General features: G+C 39.0%; 1 protein-coding gene across 3 annotated transcripts in view; it reads left to right on the top strand.

Annotated features, from left to right (window-relative positions):
- Positions 1-16,788, top strand: part of EEA1 (early endosome antigen 1) — a 121,082-nt gene that overhangs the window by 43,458 nt on the left and 60,836 nt on the right. For all 3 annotated transcript variants that reach the window (XR_016350202.1, XM_075933133.2, XM_075933141.2), the window contains 7 exons: positions 513-567; positions 672-731; positions 1,675-1,714; positions 2,572-2,679; positions 2,769-2,890; positions 5,852-6,007; positions 12,933-13,049. Coding sequence is in view for 2 of the 3 variants with exons in the window: in XM_075933133.2 (XP_075789248.2) it covers positions 513-567; positions 672-731; positions 1,675-1,714; positions 2,572-2,679; positions 2,769-2,890; positions 5,852-6,007; positions 12,933-13,049 (658 nt within the window). In the remaining variant the exon portion in view is untranslated. The remainder of the gene's footprint in view (positions 1-512; positions 568-671; positions 732-1,674; positions 1,715-2,571; positions 2,680-2,768; positions 2,891-5,851; positions 6,008-12,932; positions 13,050-16,788) is intronic.

Genomic DNA, 16,788 nt, shown 5'->3' with positions numbered 1-16,788 from the left:
TAGTAGGCCGTTTATTGCCACTTTTCTCTCTGTGTTCTTTTTATATTGTTGTTGAAGCTATCTATTTTCATGGTCTAAACATGAGGTCAGTTATGCTCCGTACAATTTGGAGTGTGTTGCCTTTTAAAAAATGTGTTTTATCGCGGGATCTGTTATACCCCCATCACAAGTACTGTGAAATGTGCTGCTTCTTCGAATAATGACCCTATGAATGCTCCATTGTAGGTGTGCTTCAATCTCTGCGCTGTTGATTATTGGGAGACGTATCAGTTAGTTTATGTGAAACAGGGACATTACCTCAGGAATGAATTTTGGATGTAGCCCTAGTGTAACCTTGTCCTGAAAGAATACTATGTAGGTGGGACTGTATTAAGACATTGATTAAATATGAGGCATCCCATATACAGCTTATTAATAATAAACCTGAACCGGAACTATTACTCATACATAAGTTTAATTAATAAAATTGAACCAAGATTTAACCATTTCTCAACTCCTGAATCTTTATTCAGCGATGAAATATCACTACTCCGACAAGAAGTCCAAGACTTGCAAGCTTCACTTAAGGTTGGAAATTAATTTTACTTGAATGTAGTTCATGGTTTCAAATAGTGAAATGTGCTAGCTGCTTCTATTGTGAGTCAGTAATATACTTTTCCCCCTGTGTCTAGGAGGAAAGATGGTACTCAGAAGAGCTGAAGAAAGAATTAGAAAAAGTGCAGCAGCAGCAAGTAATTGCTTTAAAATACTTGAAGCAGGTTTACAAACATGCAGTTTATTATTGACTTTGACATTGAAGATTAATATCATTTGTAAGGCATGTGGCCCAATTCAATCAATTTCATAACTTGATTCCTGGCATGGTTTTAAAAATCAGTTGTACATATACTGAAGTTGTACATATGCTGAAGGTTAAAGGGATGTTAAACGTGCCAGGATTGTTCAGCACCCGTGCCCTTTAATTTCCACTCAGATTTTTCCTCTCAGTATGCTTATTTAGACCATGCTCAGTTTACATGTCTCTTTACCATTGTTGCATCTATTTGGGAAGCTTCAGTGAGGTATTGCTTTCGAAGCTTTTCTGAAAATGTCAGTGCAGTATAATCTTAAAGACCTTCTTCAAAAACGCCTGCCAAAGTAAAGTTACCTGAAGCCTCTTGCACCTTATTGAACTTGCCTCCTGAAACAATTGAGCTTGAATTTATTTTCATATATAGAGTTACTCCAGTATTGAATTTTACAAACTTCGGAAATAGGCATTAGAAGTAAATTTTGCTCTAGGTAAAGAATTAAATAATAGTTTTTCTTGACACTTTTGGGAAAATCTGACTTTCCTTCCTTAGCTGTTGGTCCTCTTTTACAAAATCCTGCATATAACAAAATGTATGGTATAGAGGCAGATTTCAGTGTAACAGAAAGCTAGTTAACATTGGAGTTTTGCTGTTCTGCATAAGTATGATAGTTAAGTGATGCAAAAGGATGGAAAGTCTTCTTGACCTTTTCTGTCCTAAATTGTTTTGCAGTATTGAAGCACCTGTCTATTTTCGTAACTTTTCTAGAGACTTTAAATGTGGAATTCTTTCAAATGCTTAGAAAAATGTCTTCTATTAAAACTGTAGTTATTACCTTTACTATCTAGTGACACATTTATTCTTCATTTTTCCTTTTCTTAAGGAATCTAAACCTGATGGAGTGACCACTGCTGCATCTACAGGTGAGAAATATTTTAATAGCAATGTTTCTACATTGCACTGAAATACTACAATACTGAGTGTTAGAAAAATTTAGTGAAACTTATTGATAAAAATACTGTTTCCTATAGTGAAAGGCTAAAAATGGTGCAATTATGTAACATCTTCTCTTGCCTACTTTTTTTTCAAGAAGTCTATAAGGACACAGTAAGGTTGCTTTGTGCATTTTTAGAGTAAAGAAATATTAGAAGTTGATTAGTTCCATCATTTTTAGGATAAAGGAGGTGAAATTATGATGACCATAAAAGTACCTCTGATCATGGTTTTGATTTTTGAACACGGCCTTAATAATGTTAATATCTAAACAGCTTTTGTGCTGAGAGAGACAGAGTGATTGTTGACATTTGAATTACAACAATTGTCAATGCTCATTGTGTTGTCTTCAGTGCCAGTCTCTCGTGCTTGCTGCCAAAGAAAACACTTTTTAAAAAAAAAATCTGCATGTTTATAATTTTTTTGTTCCATGTTATTTTAGCATGGAGGCATTAATGGAATATCAGCTTTTACACACATGTGCAATCTCTGGCTGATCCTCATTAAATAACTTCTGATTTCACCTCAGGGCTCAGAAATCAGCAGTGCATAAAAATGATCAAAACGGATAAACTGATTTCCACCGATTAGCTAGATTCTGAGTTCAACCCTGCAAAACACTATGATCACTGGCCTGTTCCAGCAAAACACTTGAGCACATGCTCTAACTTTAAGTATATGAACAGTTCTATTGAAGTGAATTGAAGTTAAGTGAGCTTTGGTGAACTACTCATTTGTAATGCTCTGATTTTAGTTTTTTCAATAAATATTACTCTTTTTGAGCTAGAATCATTAGAACAGAAACTGGAAGAGACCCAAGTAGAAAATTTTAATATTAAGCAGATGAAAGACCTGTTTGAGCAAAAAGCTGCACAACTGGCCACTGAAATTGTGGGTAAGTATACACAATTATTATGCAGTCTGTTCTTCTCTTAATTTAAAACCTGAATCAATGATCTTTTGCATAACTTCATTCTTAACTAGATATTAAGGCAAAGTATGATGAGGAAATGAGTCTTCGAGAAAGTGCAGAGCAGAAAGTGACAAACCTGATGCAAGAACTACAGAAAGAGCGAGCCATAATAGAAGATTTAAAGACTGAACTGGTAATTCATACTACCTTATTTATTTTATTCCTTTCCCATATTAGGAGGAAAGGTTTTCAGTCATTTGCTCATTCTAAACATAATCGTAAAAAAGACTATAATTGTTTACTTGGACAGTGATTTATTTGGGAGAGCAAGAGGAGTTCAGAAAATCCCCTCTTCTAAACTATCTATTCCAGTCAAGGAATATATATTCTTCCTGCTCTGTTTATTCAGTTATTTGTATTATTGTTATATATGTATGACATGATGCTAGTTTGCGCAATGTTCAGAGACATCTGTGTGGCTTCCCTCATTTAAGGACTTTCATAAACAGAATATGAATCCTCATATGTGTTTTGTTTAGGCCTAATTTTGCAAATCTTACTGATGGTTAGATTATACTCTTATGAATAGATCAGTAGTTGTTTACTTCAGTGGGTGTGTCTATATTAGCCTTTCCCCCTCCCCCAAGTTTTTCACTGTTGCCGTCACCAGGCAAATGCATTCAAAAGAGCAGCTTTGCCCAGGTCTTGCTGATGTAATGGTTAAAAGTCTGGCAGGTCTCATCACTTTGTCTACACTGGTGTTACTGTTGTTGCTCTTGGCTGCCCAGGGCACATGTATTCCAAAAGTGTGTCTCCACAGAGGCAAAATAGCAAAGAATAGGTATTCCCAGTAACCTTTTTCCCCCCACAATTATACTCTGAGGATCCTACTCAGCAGCCTTTCTTCCATAGAACAGATAGCAAAGTAGTCAAGAGGAGCCTGCCAGCCTCCTGTCATCATTCACTCAGCTGTAAAACTTAGGCTCCGGATTTTTCTTTTCCTTTGCTGTATTGCTATTGATTAGTAGTTTTTCTTCATGTGTCTTTCCACTCCTTCCTGCCACTGCAATCCTTCAGCTGTCCACCCTCACTCTTCCGGCCATTGTTCTTCTGTTTCTCTTTTCCCTCTTCCTCTCCTCTCTCCCTCTTGCCTATTTTTTTCTCTTTCCTGTTCCCTATCCAACACCAAAAGTCCCTTCCTCTCATCCACTTTAGCTCCAACTGCTACTTTTCCCCAAAAAAGTCCACCTAAAACAGTTTTTGGTAATATATAAAGCAAACATGTAAACAACCCATCCATCTACAGAACTAACATTATGTATGGCTGTATGCAGTGGTTTTGTTGTTGTGTTGGTCTCAAAGTATTAATGAGACAAAGTGGGTGAGGTAATATCTTTTATTGGACCAACATCTGTTGGTGAGAGGGACAAGGTTTTTGCTACACAGAACTCTTCTTCGTGTCTGGGAAATGTTATTAAAGTGTCACAGCTAAATATAAGGCAGAACAGATTGTTTATCCTAAATAGCTAACACATATTTCAAGGGACCATTCCAGGTGAAATGGCCTGTTAACTGCTCTTAATGGGGAGGGAGAAGCTGTCGATGTGTTTAGTGGGTTATATATTGTTGTAATGAATCATAAATATCTAGTCAGACTATGATGTTAGTAGCTAGCAAAATTATGAATTTAAGTTCCTGCATGTGTCCTTTGAAGGTGTTGTCCAGGTTTCTTCTGAGGATGAGGACAGATAGGTCAGATATAGAGTGATCACTTCTGTGAAAAATGTTCCCTCCTGGGTGTTGCTGTGGTTTTTGTCTTCTGTTGTTGTTCTGTGTAAGTTAATTGGAGAGCAAAGTGATTGTCTCACTTCACCCACATAGTTGTTATTGGGACCTTGAAAGGTTTATTGTGGGGAGTGTTGATTATAGTACAAATGGAGATATGTCTGCAGTTTTGCATCTGTCTGACAATGGTTGCTCAGGCTTCAGTTTCAGCCATGGGTGGTGGGCTTGCCAACCTGAGCTTCAGCCCCAAGTTGTGGGGTTTTGGCTTTCTGCCCTGGATTCCAGCAAGTCTAATGCCAGCTCTGCTTGATGGGCCCCGTGAAGCCTGCTCAGCGGCCCCTAGGTTGAGAATAATTTGTTCTTGAGAAAGCTTAGTGGATGGGAGTTGGTTGTTGAAGTTGTGGAGATGTTTAGGTCATCTGTCTAGAGGATGAAAATGTCATCCATGATTTCTCAAGTATATTACTAGTTTCATGATGAATATATATTCAGAAATTGTTCTTTCAAGGGGGCCTCTGAAGAGGTTGGCATTATTGAGGAGCCTTCCTGGTAAAGATGACTGTTCCCATGGTTTGGGCGAAGTGTTTTCTGCTTAATGTAAAATTGTTATGGGTGAGGATGAAATGGACAAGTTTGGCAATGTTTTTGGAGTGTGTTTCTGAGTTCATTGCTGAATTTATAATTTTGCTAGATTCTGAAAAATCATGGACTGAACACGACGTTGGATTTATGGTTATTACAATAATTTATAATTCCCAACTTCCCTCCCCACTTCACCTTAAATGGTCTCTGGAAATGTGTGTTAACTACCAGGCTAAATAAATTATTCCATTTTATATCTAGCTGTGACATTGTGAGTACATTTCCCAAACCTGAAGGCGTGCATCATGTAAACTCAAAAGCTTCTCTTGCTCTCTCCAACAGAACTTGGTTCAATAAGTGAAATTACCTCACCCACCTTCTCTCTGTAATGTATGGCTGGGGTTACCACCCTGGCCACATTGCTTGTATGATTTATCTTTTCTTTCCACTCCTCCTCTGTTCTTTTCTTTTGTATTCAGGGCATGAACACTGTCTTTATGCGTGGGAATACAGTGCCTAATGCTGTTGTGTCCCACCCCTGATGGGCGGCCTTGGGTGCGACAGCAATCTGTACAATAAAAACACTGAAAAATAATATCATTCTCTGTTTTGATGAAGATGAACATGTGTTTGAAAATAAAGGGTCCGGAAATAACCCAAGATAGTTTCAGCAGGAAATTGTAATGAATTTGGAAGTTTTTGCAATGAATATGAAGCAATACTGCAACCATAACTGTCAGCATTAGAAATCCTTATAAGTAGTAATAATTGTTATGCTGCCTTTCAGTTGCAAAGACCTGGTGTGGAGGATGTTTCTGTTCTCAAGAAGGAGCTGGTTCAAGTTCAGACATTGATGGACAAGATGACTTTGGAGCGTGAGAGAGAATCAGAGAAGCTGAAAGATGAGTGCAAGCATTTGCAGGCAGAGTATGCAAACTCAGAGGTAATGAAGCCAAACGAAAAGGCTTAGAATGTGTTTTAGCTTTGCCATGATTTTCATATGATAATGATGGATATTAGTCCATCACACTGACTAGAGCTTGACTTTCTTTCATAACTAGTTGGGAAGGGAGTGTTTCATTAGGTTGGAGTAGATTGATACAATTCATGCATCAGTATCCAGAGAAATCTTTTAATTTTTTTTCTCTCTTTAGCACAAAGTGTTAGTTTTGGACAGGCATGTAGAGGCGATGCAACCTCCCCTGCTAGTATATGTCATGGTCTTTCCAGTGAGACAGGGAAAGAGCAATACATTTCTGCCTCAAAAAGCAAAAAATACTTTGAGCTTTCCTAAATTGTGTGCTGCACTACAGAGACAGAAATTAATTGTTACCTAAAGCTACAATTGCTACTTAACATTAAAATTAAAACAGGGTTATAGTTTTAAATAACCCTCAAGCATGTAAAGGTCTGAAAATGAACCATTAATAATATAAGGTATATAACTATTCAAGTGTTCTCACAGTTCATACAGTCCCTTAGATAAATGTTTATTGATTCAAGCCAAAAATTATTGAAAGGTTGTAGTGTTAAGATTGTTAAGATTGTAGGTGTGTGTAGAATTTTCATTGGGACTTTTTTTATTTTGTGTAAATTCTGCACCATTTCTCTGCCCCGCATTAACGCTATTAATCAGAAGCCTTCTGACACTTACCCTTTATCACGTGTATATTTTGTATACAAACTACAAACCTTAAAATCATTGGCACGCTCCCCCTGTTTACCATCCACCCAATATCCTTCAGTTCACCTGCTCATTACTGGCCATAGAAACCAACCTTTTGCGTATTTTTCTCCATATCCAAAACTGAAACTCTTGCCAGTCCTATTTTGGCCAAAAGACCCTAGTATATTATCTCTCATCCTTCATGGTCTGACTAGAGACACCGCTATTTTTCTTCATCCAATATTCCATTCTGAGGTTGAAAACAAAATCTGTTACTTCCACCTTAATTATATGTCCTGGAAATATATAGCCCTGTATCTCTCCATGCCCATGTTTCCTGTTTATCATTTTAATGTGGGTCTCAATGTTCCATATAAGATACAACCTGTAGGTGGATTGTTCAGAAGTGATCAGCATTGGCCTAGCCAGCATGTGTTGAACTCAGTGGAAGCAGAGTTAGACCAGTGCTGGGAAATCTGAAAATACTTAACAGCATTTACGCAATCCTGTAGTACTCAATAGGGCACAGACCACAGTATACCCTTTTGATGAAATGAAGCTAGTACATTACCAAATTACCTAGGAAGAAGAGAAAGGGGGTCAAACAAACTTGGAGAATGTTGGGTGTTTTCATCTGCAACCAGAGATTTCTTAAAACTGTTGTTCCAATAAGCATTTCCTGTTAAATGTTAGGTGGGTAGACACTAGGAGTCTGAAATAAGGTTGTTTTTGGAATGTGCAATATGATTTTATTTTTACACATGCATGTTTATTTCAGACAATGTCTGAACTGTGAGGATATGTGAATATTTATCTTCCTTCCTTTAAACTGTTTATTTCCAGACTTTTTAAAATGCTTAGGTTTTCTTAAATTGGAACACTCCATTGTGTGAACATGTTTGCATTTCAGTAAGAGGTAGCAATCTTAGCACCGACAACCTTTCAATAATTTTTGGCTTGGATCAATAAAATTTTGCCAGGAGATGTTTGCGTTAAAAGTAATAGCATTATTGGTTAATTTCCTTCTTTTAAATATAGGGCCAATATAGAAAACAGGAGCTCTGCAGGCTCCCCATTCCACCACGATTATGTATTTCCCTATTGTGTACAGCTCAGATAAGCATGTATGTTTTGCAAGTTACCTCTAGTACATGAAGTTCTAGAGACCCTTTGCAGTAGTTCAGTATAACTGGCCCCTCTGCATCCTGTGGGTTTATCTGTCCTGTGAAATTTCGGAGCTCTACAAATTCCAGCTCCTCCTTTGTTCCTCTGTCCTGCAGAGCTTTACAGATGTGTGCATAGTAACCAGTTCTCTTGGCCTTGTACTGTTTCTAAACTCCTCAGGGTTCCTGTCATCTTCCCTTCTTTCCATGCCCCGCAGAGACTGTACAAGACATTCATGGGGCTACATGAATTGTATAGAGAGTATAGTATTATACCAAACAATAAGTCCAATATATTCTTATTTAAGTTTTAAAAATTTAGACTGAGAAGGAGTCTTTCACAGACTGGATCAAATATGTATGTGAAAAAAGGAATATCACAGTTGGGGCCCTGAGTATAAGTGACTATGTGGCCATCTAAACTGTGGCCATCTAAACTCTTTGTCCTTTCTTTTTGAGTGTACGTTTCAGAAGTTAAGCTTTCATTTCAAAATATTGGCTATCCAGTCTGTGTGTTTCAAAGACAATGTTATAGTACAAACAAAACATAAAGTGATATCTGTCAGATTTTGCAGGACTAACTCTAGTGGGAATATGAACTGCTGCAGTTCATCTTCATGAATGGATTTACATAGCAAAATGGCTAGCTATTTCACGGCACATTATTCAGCAGGAACAAACTAATGATCATTGTCACTCTTACATGTAGTGCAAGATATAGGGTAAGTGGCTTGCATTGGTGTAGCTAGTTATTCTCATGAATGCATATGGGAAATTTTGGTGGGGTCTGAAGGAAAATTTGGACTAAATTTCCAGTACAGTGTTTGGAGTGGCATTAACTATCTATGAAAAATTAGATAGGCACTAGTGAAAGTGAACCAAAGCCATCTGGTAGAATGGAAGTGCTAAGGTAAGTAGCAGTAATTCATTCTTTTATAAAATGTTGCTAACCTCTCTGCATTATAATCTTTAACGTAGTAACAATCATGTGAGACACAGGTAAACTGCATTACAATAACTCTTTGCTGTCTGTGGGAAGCGATGTTAGATCTAACTGATTTTAAAATCAGTAGCCTGATTTCCACTAAATTTTTTACAACTAATAAAATGTGTTTGTGAAAAGTGCTAGATTGAGACCACTGGAACCTGAAGCCCTTTACTCATAGAATGTATACAGTCATGGTGATGAAAGCTTCCCCAGGCCTGTGATTCAGGCCTGTGCTTGAGGGATCACTTCTGGGGCTGAGAAAGTAATTCAGTCTCTGACTATTCAGTCAGTGAGTTATCTGTATTATTTTCTATGACAATTACATTCACCTCAGTTTGCCTTTTGGATGTTATGCTGTCTGACTGCATAGAATTAAAGGAGGTTGTTAGGAGGGAACTGTTGGGACTCCAGAGAGAATACAAAGGGTCCTTAAAGAGACAGTGAAAGAGCCATTAATTGGAAAATACCAATCTGCTTGGGCTCAATCAGTATATCAGGTTAATTTTTCCCAGGCCCAAGCCTAGGGCCAAAGGGGTACTTAACTTCTGATGCATAGGCAGCAAGTCGGGGGGGAAGGGAGGCCGGGGAGAGGAATACGTGTAGTCAATAGGATTAACCAATGATCTAGGCTTATCGGTCAATCCTGTAGTCATCTACATGCTGACATCCCTGCCCAGCAGTAGAAATGGCAGGGCTGAGTTGAACTTACACAAAACTTGCAAAGAAAGAATAAAGTTTAGGTAAGGCCAGATATATAGACCTTTTATGGTTTTATGCCCTTTCTCTCAATGCTGTACACCTTGAGTGAATAAATCCATGATGTTCAACATGCTAGCCACTAGCCACATGTGGCTATTTGGCTGGTTGAACTGCTATAGTGATTACTGCTTCAAAACTGGTCAGACACCATAGGAATAAACAATTCCTTGTTTTGAAAAGTGTTTTGAGTCACTTTAATCAGCCCATGTCAGTGGTCCTGGAGGAAATGGGATTACAGTAGATAAACTCAGTTTGGCCTGTTATATTAACATAGTTGGTAAATAAGTTTCAGAGGGGTAGCTGTGTTAGTCTGTAGCTAAAAAATCTTAAGAAAGAATAGTCTTGCAGCACCTTAGAGACTAACAAAAAATGTAGATGGTGGTATGAGCTTTTGTGGGCACAACCCGTTTCTTCAAATGAAAGGGTATGCAGTCCAGAGAACAGTTCTGAGAAAGGTAGGGTATGTGGCTCCACCCAAAAAGGGGGAAAAGTAATAAACTCAACCAGATGGATGCACTCATGAGGGATTAAAAGGGGTCTGAAGCATAGCTTACCTGAAACTATGATACAGTCCTTGGTCTTTTTGCTTAGACTAATGAGAATGCAGATTGAGAATCTAAATAAAATAGGACTAAGACCTGAAATAGCTTATCATGTTCATAGTTTTGGTTTCCAGAGAATGTAATTTTGAAAAAGAGAATTGTGTAGCCTGAGTTGCAAGAATAAGAACAAAAATCTCACTGTTTTTAATAGAACTTTTCTTTAAATACTGAGAAACTAAGTAGTTTTGAGGTGAAATAATCCACCATTTCCATATTTATGGCATTTCTGCTCTAAATATTGGCTTCATGTTTGTCATTTTGTGCTTTGTGTGGTTTTTTTGGGCCTCCAATGCGAAGGATTAAAAGCAAGGAGCAATATATGAGACTAAATTACCAGTTGGCTTTAACTAATTAAAAACTGCTGAAAGAATTCTATTTTCACATTTAAAAATCGCTCAACCAGCTGTACTGTTGTTCTTTTACGATTCACCATCTCACCTTCTTATTCATTGAATATTGTATATTGTGCTTGTTAGGGAGTTATACTTGAAAACATGACATGTTGCTGTTCTAGGTTAGTGTTGCTTTTGGGATCTTCATAATTATTCCATATTTAATTTCTCACTGTAGTGAATCCCACATAGTAAATTATCTGTGCAGCATCTAAAACACATAAGAGCTACTCTAAAAGTCTTTTAAATCAATGGAAAGACATGCTTAACTTCATTCACTGTGCTTAACTTCATTCACTCTGGGTAGTTTTACTATAGTCAAGTTTCGCGTGCGTGAATCTTTGCTGGAACCCATTCCAGTTATTTATATATGCAATAATTACCTACATGGCATAAAACACAAAGTATAGACCTGCTAGGTTGTTGATATTATTTCCAGTATACATACTAAACAACGCAAATAGGGGAATTAACATGAATAAATATATGAGAATTTCTGTATCAAGTTCCTTTGTTGTGATCAAGTCAAGACTGTCTCTTTAAATAAAGGCATAGAAAGATATTGTTGTACAATAGATTTTGAAGAATTATACCTAAAACTTTTATCATTACTTGTTTCCATCTTTCATCCATCATTTTATTTTATTTTTTTCTGCTTTCTAATGGAGATGCTTAAATTAGAGGTAATTTTTTGTTGAAAGCTTTTTATCATTATATTGTAATTCTGTGGCTTCAAGATATCATCAAGATCAACATGTGTTCCTGCTTACTGATTTATTAATCAATTAAACAGATCAGCCAGCAAGTATTTTAAACAATTACTCAGCCTCGCTTTGTTGCTGTTTATTAGCTAATCATAATTTTCTTTTTAACAGTAGCTGGCAGAACTATATCATGGAATATATTTACAGTAAACTTTTTATGTAGGTTCTTCTCCTTTTTTCTGGTTTATAAAGCTGCAACTGTGTTTGACAAATTTGTGCACATTTTTACATTTATTCTATCACTTCTACAAAATGTCCATGCAATTTTTGGGATATTCTCACAAAACACAGCATTTGCACAGTAGAGATCTGATGTTTTTAGCAAAAACTCTGCAACTACAGTGGTATATAAAGTGTGCCATTATGAAAAGTCAGAGCTAATAGCAACATATAGTCTTACATTGTCTCTGATCTTCCCAAAATGTATCCTAGTTTATGGACAAGACAAAGTAATTTGTCTTTATTTATGAGCTAGTGCTTCTTTCTAGAAATTTTTGTTACATGCACAAAACAGTGTAAATTTTCTTGGGAGGTGCTATCCTTTTTCTAAAAAAGGAAATAATCATATTAACATCTGTTCTTGTGACCAGAAATCTGTGGCTAGAATAACTTAGGGGAAGGAAAAGCATTTACAACTAATAATGCCATTTGTTCACTATGTGTGTCAAAGGTAACACAACATGCACTTCCTACCATATTAACTTGTCCCCTGCACCATCCTCTCTCCCCCCTTCCCCACCACTTCCTGTGTGCCATGCGGAGATTTCTCTGTAGTCTGGAGTCCTTTCCAGGGTAGGTGGGTATGGGGGATATATTGTGTGTCTGTCTCACAGAAATTAACTCTTAAAGAAGAGAGATTAGGGCAGCCATTGCTATCTATTTAAGGTACTTATGCCCTCATCACAATAGTATCTGGAAACTTTACAGTCATTAACATAGTTATCCTTACATTACTCTGTCAGGTAGGGAATTGTTATCCTCACTTTACAGATGGGTAAATGACATAGGATAGATTATGACTTGTCAAACACAGACAGGATGTCTATGGCAGAAATGGGAACAGAACCTGGCATCCAAATCCCTCCTAGTGCCCTATCCACTTGACCAGCCTTCCTGGCTGGTTAGGGATCTTGACAACACAGCAGAAATGGAGCCCAAGGGATCCCAATTCCAGTGAGAGTCAGAGCCATGAGAGACACAAGGCCTCCATGTAGATCCTTTGGGATCTGCCAGGTTTGGGGGGAGGGCTCCTTGGCCTTTTCCACTGGAGAGGTCAAAAACCCATTATTCTAATGGAATGATGGGAAAGGATCTCAGCAAAGGGATTCTTCCTCATCCCTCTGTCTGGTATTTTCCTAGGTAGTGATTTGGGCCAAAATTTGTACATAGAGTTCAAGATAATTAAACAAACATTCCTTTTTGCATGCTTTATACACCCTCGCCTCTCCTGCCCCCCGATTTCCAAACTCCTGTTTACACTGGGCTATCACAATGTAAATTATTATTAATCATATCTGTTTTTAAATTTTTTAAGGCCACAATAAATCAGCTAAGAGCTGAGCTTGCAAAAGGCCCTCAGGAAGTTGCTGTGTATGTTCAGGAACAACAAAAACTTCAAAGTTCAATTAATGAATTAACACAGAAAAACCAGGTAAGAGTTTTATTATTACTTATACTGTGAAACATATATTTATGTGAAAATGTACAATCTGGCTCTTGAGTCTCAAATTGCATTTCAGAGCTTTAACCAAAGAGTTTAGGATACTTCACTGTGGCATCAAAAGTTAAGCCTTTCCCTTATTAGCTTGAAAGGGGTAATAATTGTACAATAGTACCTTTGAAAGATTTTATCTTACATTGTAATTTTTAAAGATAGGTCTATTACAGTTATTAGAACACTGTAATTACATTATATCTCCCATTTATCTCTGTCTCTCTCTCTCTTACACACACACACACACACACACACTGACCCAGCTAATGCATTGGTACAGTAAACTTCCGATAATCCGGCACCTTTAGGACCCATGGGGTGCCGGATATGCCTGACTATCAGAAGGGGGGGCTATGAGGGGTCTAGAGTGGGGTGGGAGGGGATGCCACCCAAGACCCCTCATAGCCCTCCCTTAAGATAGTCTGGCTCTGCCCCAGGCGTCCCTTATTCAGCTGCTGCTGGTCAGTTTCAGCAGCAGCTGAATCAGGGATGCCTGCATTAGAGCAGCTGGGGTGCTGCCGGGTTGGTCCCGCAGCGCCGAGGGGCAGCGCTATGGCACCAACCCAGCAGCAGTCCAGCTGCTCTTGGGGACGCCTGGGACAGAGCAGCTGGGGTACTGCCCGGTTGGTCCCATAACGCTGCCCCTCGGGGCTGCGGGACCAACCCGGTAGCACCCCAGCTGCTTTGCCCCAGGCGTCGGGATTCAGCCGCTGCTGAAACTGACCATTAGCATCAGTTTCACCAGCAGACTGAATCCGGACGGATGGGACAGAGCAGCTGGGGTACTGCCCGGTTGGTCCCATAGTGCTGCCCCTCGGGGCTGCGGGACCAACCCGGTAGCACCCCAGCTGCTCTGCCCCAGGGGTCCCCGATTCAGCCGCTGCTGAAACAGATCAGCGGCTGATTCCAGGAAACCAGGGGCAGAGCTGCTCTGCCCAGGGCTTCCTGGAATCAGCCGCTGATCTGTTTCAGCAGCGGCTGACTTGGGGACCCCTGAGGCAGAGCAGCTGGGGTCCTGCCGGGTTGGTCCCGCAGTGCCGAGGGGCGGCGCTACAAGACCAACCCCGCAGCACCCCAGCTGCTCTGCCCCAGGCGTCCGGATTCAGTCTGCTGGTGAAACTGACGCTAATGGTCAGTTTCAGCAGCGGCTGAATCCCGACGCCTGGGGCAAAGCAGCTGGGGTGCTGCCGGGTTGGTCCCGCAGCCCCGAGGGGCAGCGCTACGAGACCAACCGGCAGCACCCCAGCTGCTCTGCTCCCGGCTTCCCCGATTCAGTTGCTGGTCAGTTTCAGCAGCAGCTGAATGGGGGAAGCCTGTCCGGCTGCCCCAGCACTTCCAGGTTCCTGATGGTGCCAGACCATCAGGAGTCCCGGAGCATTGGATGCCGGACTAATGGAGTTTTACTGTATAAAGGTGTCTGCATCCAGATAGGGAAGGGAAACACTCTGCAGAATCACTGTGTCCTCTGCAGCTAAGTGGGGAAAGGGCAAAAGAAAGTAATGTTAGGTTACAGTTGTACCAATGTGTGGGGGAGCATGTGCTGCTTGCTCTGGATTAAGGCCTAGCACAGGGGTGGCCAGCCAGTTAGAGACGAAGAGCCAAAATAGCTGTGGACAGAGTGCAAAGAGCCACATATTATATATTTATTTTTATATATCTATCTATAAATAGGTATAGGATATTTTGGACAAAAACCAATAAAAAAGCCTCTCGTCACTTAAAAAAATCATAGCCAGTCCATAGTTTTTCAGAGAACTTGACAAGGAACAAACATCAAATTTAAAAAAAAAACCTTTAAAAATGCAGTAATATTCACAAACTAAAAAAAAAAAAAAAGCATCCCCGCCATGTATTTTAAATTTAACACTAGTGCTCTATTATATCCTGTGAGGTTTTTTAATATTAAACTGAACTGAGAAGTTTTCTTCAGAATATGTTGAGACCTGTATAATTTGCTCATGGCTTCACTGTTCATGAGTAATGTGCCCATCTCAAACTCTTGCTAATAAACCCTTTATGCTACCCGACAACATTGTGTGTTCTTTGCATGTTATATACAGTATTACATATTCTATAATTTTATCCAAGTTCTTGGGACATCGCCATGGTAGGAGTGAGTGTGTGTGTGTGTGTGTGTGTGTGTGTGTGTGTGTGTGTGTGTGTGTGTGTGTGTGTCTGTAATTATATATATATATATATATATATATATATATATACACACACACACACACACACACACACACACACACACACACACACACACATATACACTCACAACTCAGGTTTAGTTAATGTAGTTAAAGAAGTGTTATATTAAACAGCTCTGTTATTTTGAAAGCTACATACCTTTTTCTCATCAGCTGTAGCCTAAGTGAAGTAATTTATTCCCTCTCTATGGAGGTGAACCACTTTTTCCACTGCTCTGTATTTATTTCATCATTGTAATGCTGTTCATAAATGTCTTGTGAATAAATCAAAGACACGTTTACTGTATTTGGCATATAATTCAACACATATAAGGCAGGATTTTTTTTCTCTAACTTCATTTTTTAAAATGTTACTTATTTCCACATCCCGCCCCTCCCCCAAGTTGCTTTTGTAATTCTGCATTGCCAAAATATATGGATAAATTCCTTCTGCAAAGCATAATGCTTCACTTAATGTCTCAGTGTATTATCTACAATTCTGCCAAAACAAAACTGGGACAAACCAAAATGGAAAATGTTCAGGTCAAGTTAGTCATTGGAATCTTAGCAGATGCCCATGCGATAATTCCTAACCTTATATTAACATGATGCACACAAAACAAAATATAGGCTTTAACCCCAGAGTCTCTGACACCATAACGCTGAATACTATTGACCTGTGCTGCCCAGATGCTTTTTATTTTTGTTTGTGTACTCCCACAGTGTCTGTGTGTGTGTGTATGTGGAGATATGCAAGACCAAATATGGAATTCAGTTGTGATGGACCACTTTCTTAGAATGATGAATCATATAATACTTAGTGTGTTGCTGGCAGACTAGCACGTTGCCCAAAAGGTATCTTGGAAAAGGAAGCATATTCATATTTAGAAAAACAGAACATAAAATGTCAGTGAGGGGTAGGCACTGAGACCAAAATCTGCAGTTTAGTGCAGAAATAACATTTGCCAAGAAATATAGTAAGTTACTGTTTAATATATCTATACTTTTCTTATGATTGCATGATGTAAGTCTAAGGCAGAACTGTAATGTGATTCCACTTCCCCAAACCAACAGAGTTTAATCATATATGAAGAATGCATTGAAACTGATCTGAAGTACTCAACACAATACATTTAATGACCTATATTTAATGGAATGATAGCAGATTGATGAATAAGATGACTAATGTCTAGTCAAAATAGAAAGATAGATCAGAAATCAAGAGAAGAGTCCTCAGCTATGCTGAATTCTTGCTCAGTGCAGTTGAGGAGATGGTGTGGTAAGGTTGGCTCCAGTCCTGAGGCTGTTGGAGCTGAAATGACACCCAAAGTGACTGATAGTAGCCCAAGACTGCTCTAATTTGCAGCATTTACAGAAGTCTCCTAAGAGTACTGTACTCCTTGGCCATTCCCCTGACCTGCCCTCACTCCAGTAAATCCTATACTGGATGTTGGGTGGATGCTTGGAATCATTATTTGTCTCTATAGGGC

Source organism: Pelodiscus sinensis, chromosome 1, assembly GCF_052426305.1.
Source record: "Pelodiscus sinensis isolate ZL-2025 chromosome 1, ASM5242630v1, whole genome shotgun sequence".
Lineage (NCBI taxonomy): Eukaryota > Metazoa > Chordata > Testudines > Trionychidae > Pelodiscus > Pelodiscus sinensis.
The sequence above is the reverse complement of the archived record's forward strand: the minus strand, read 5'-3'. Positions and strand labels throughout refer to the sequence as shown.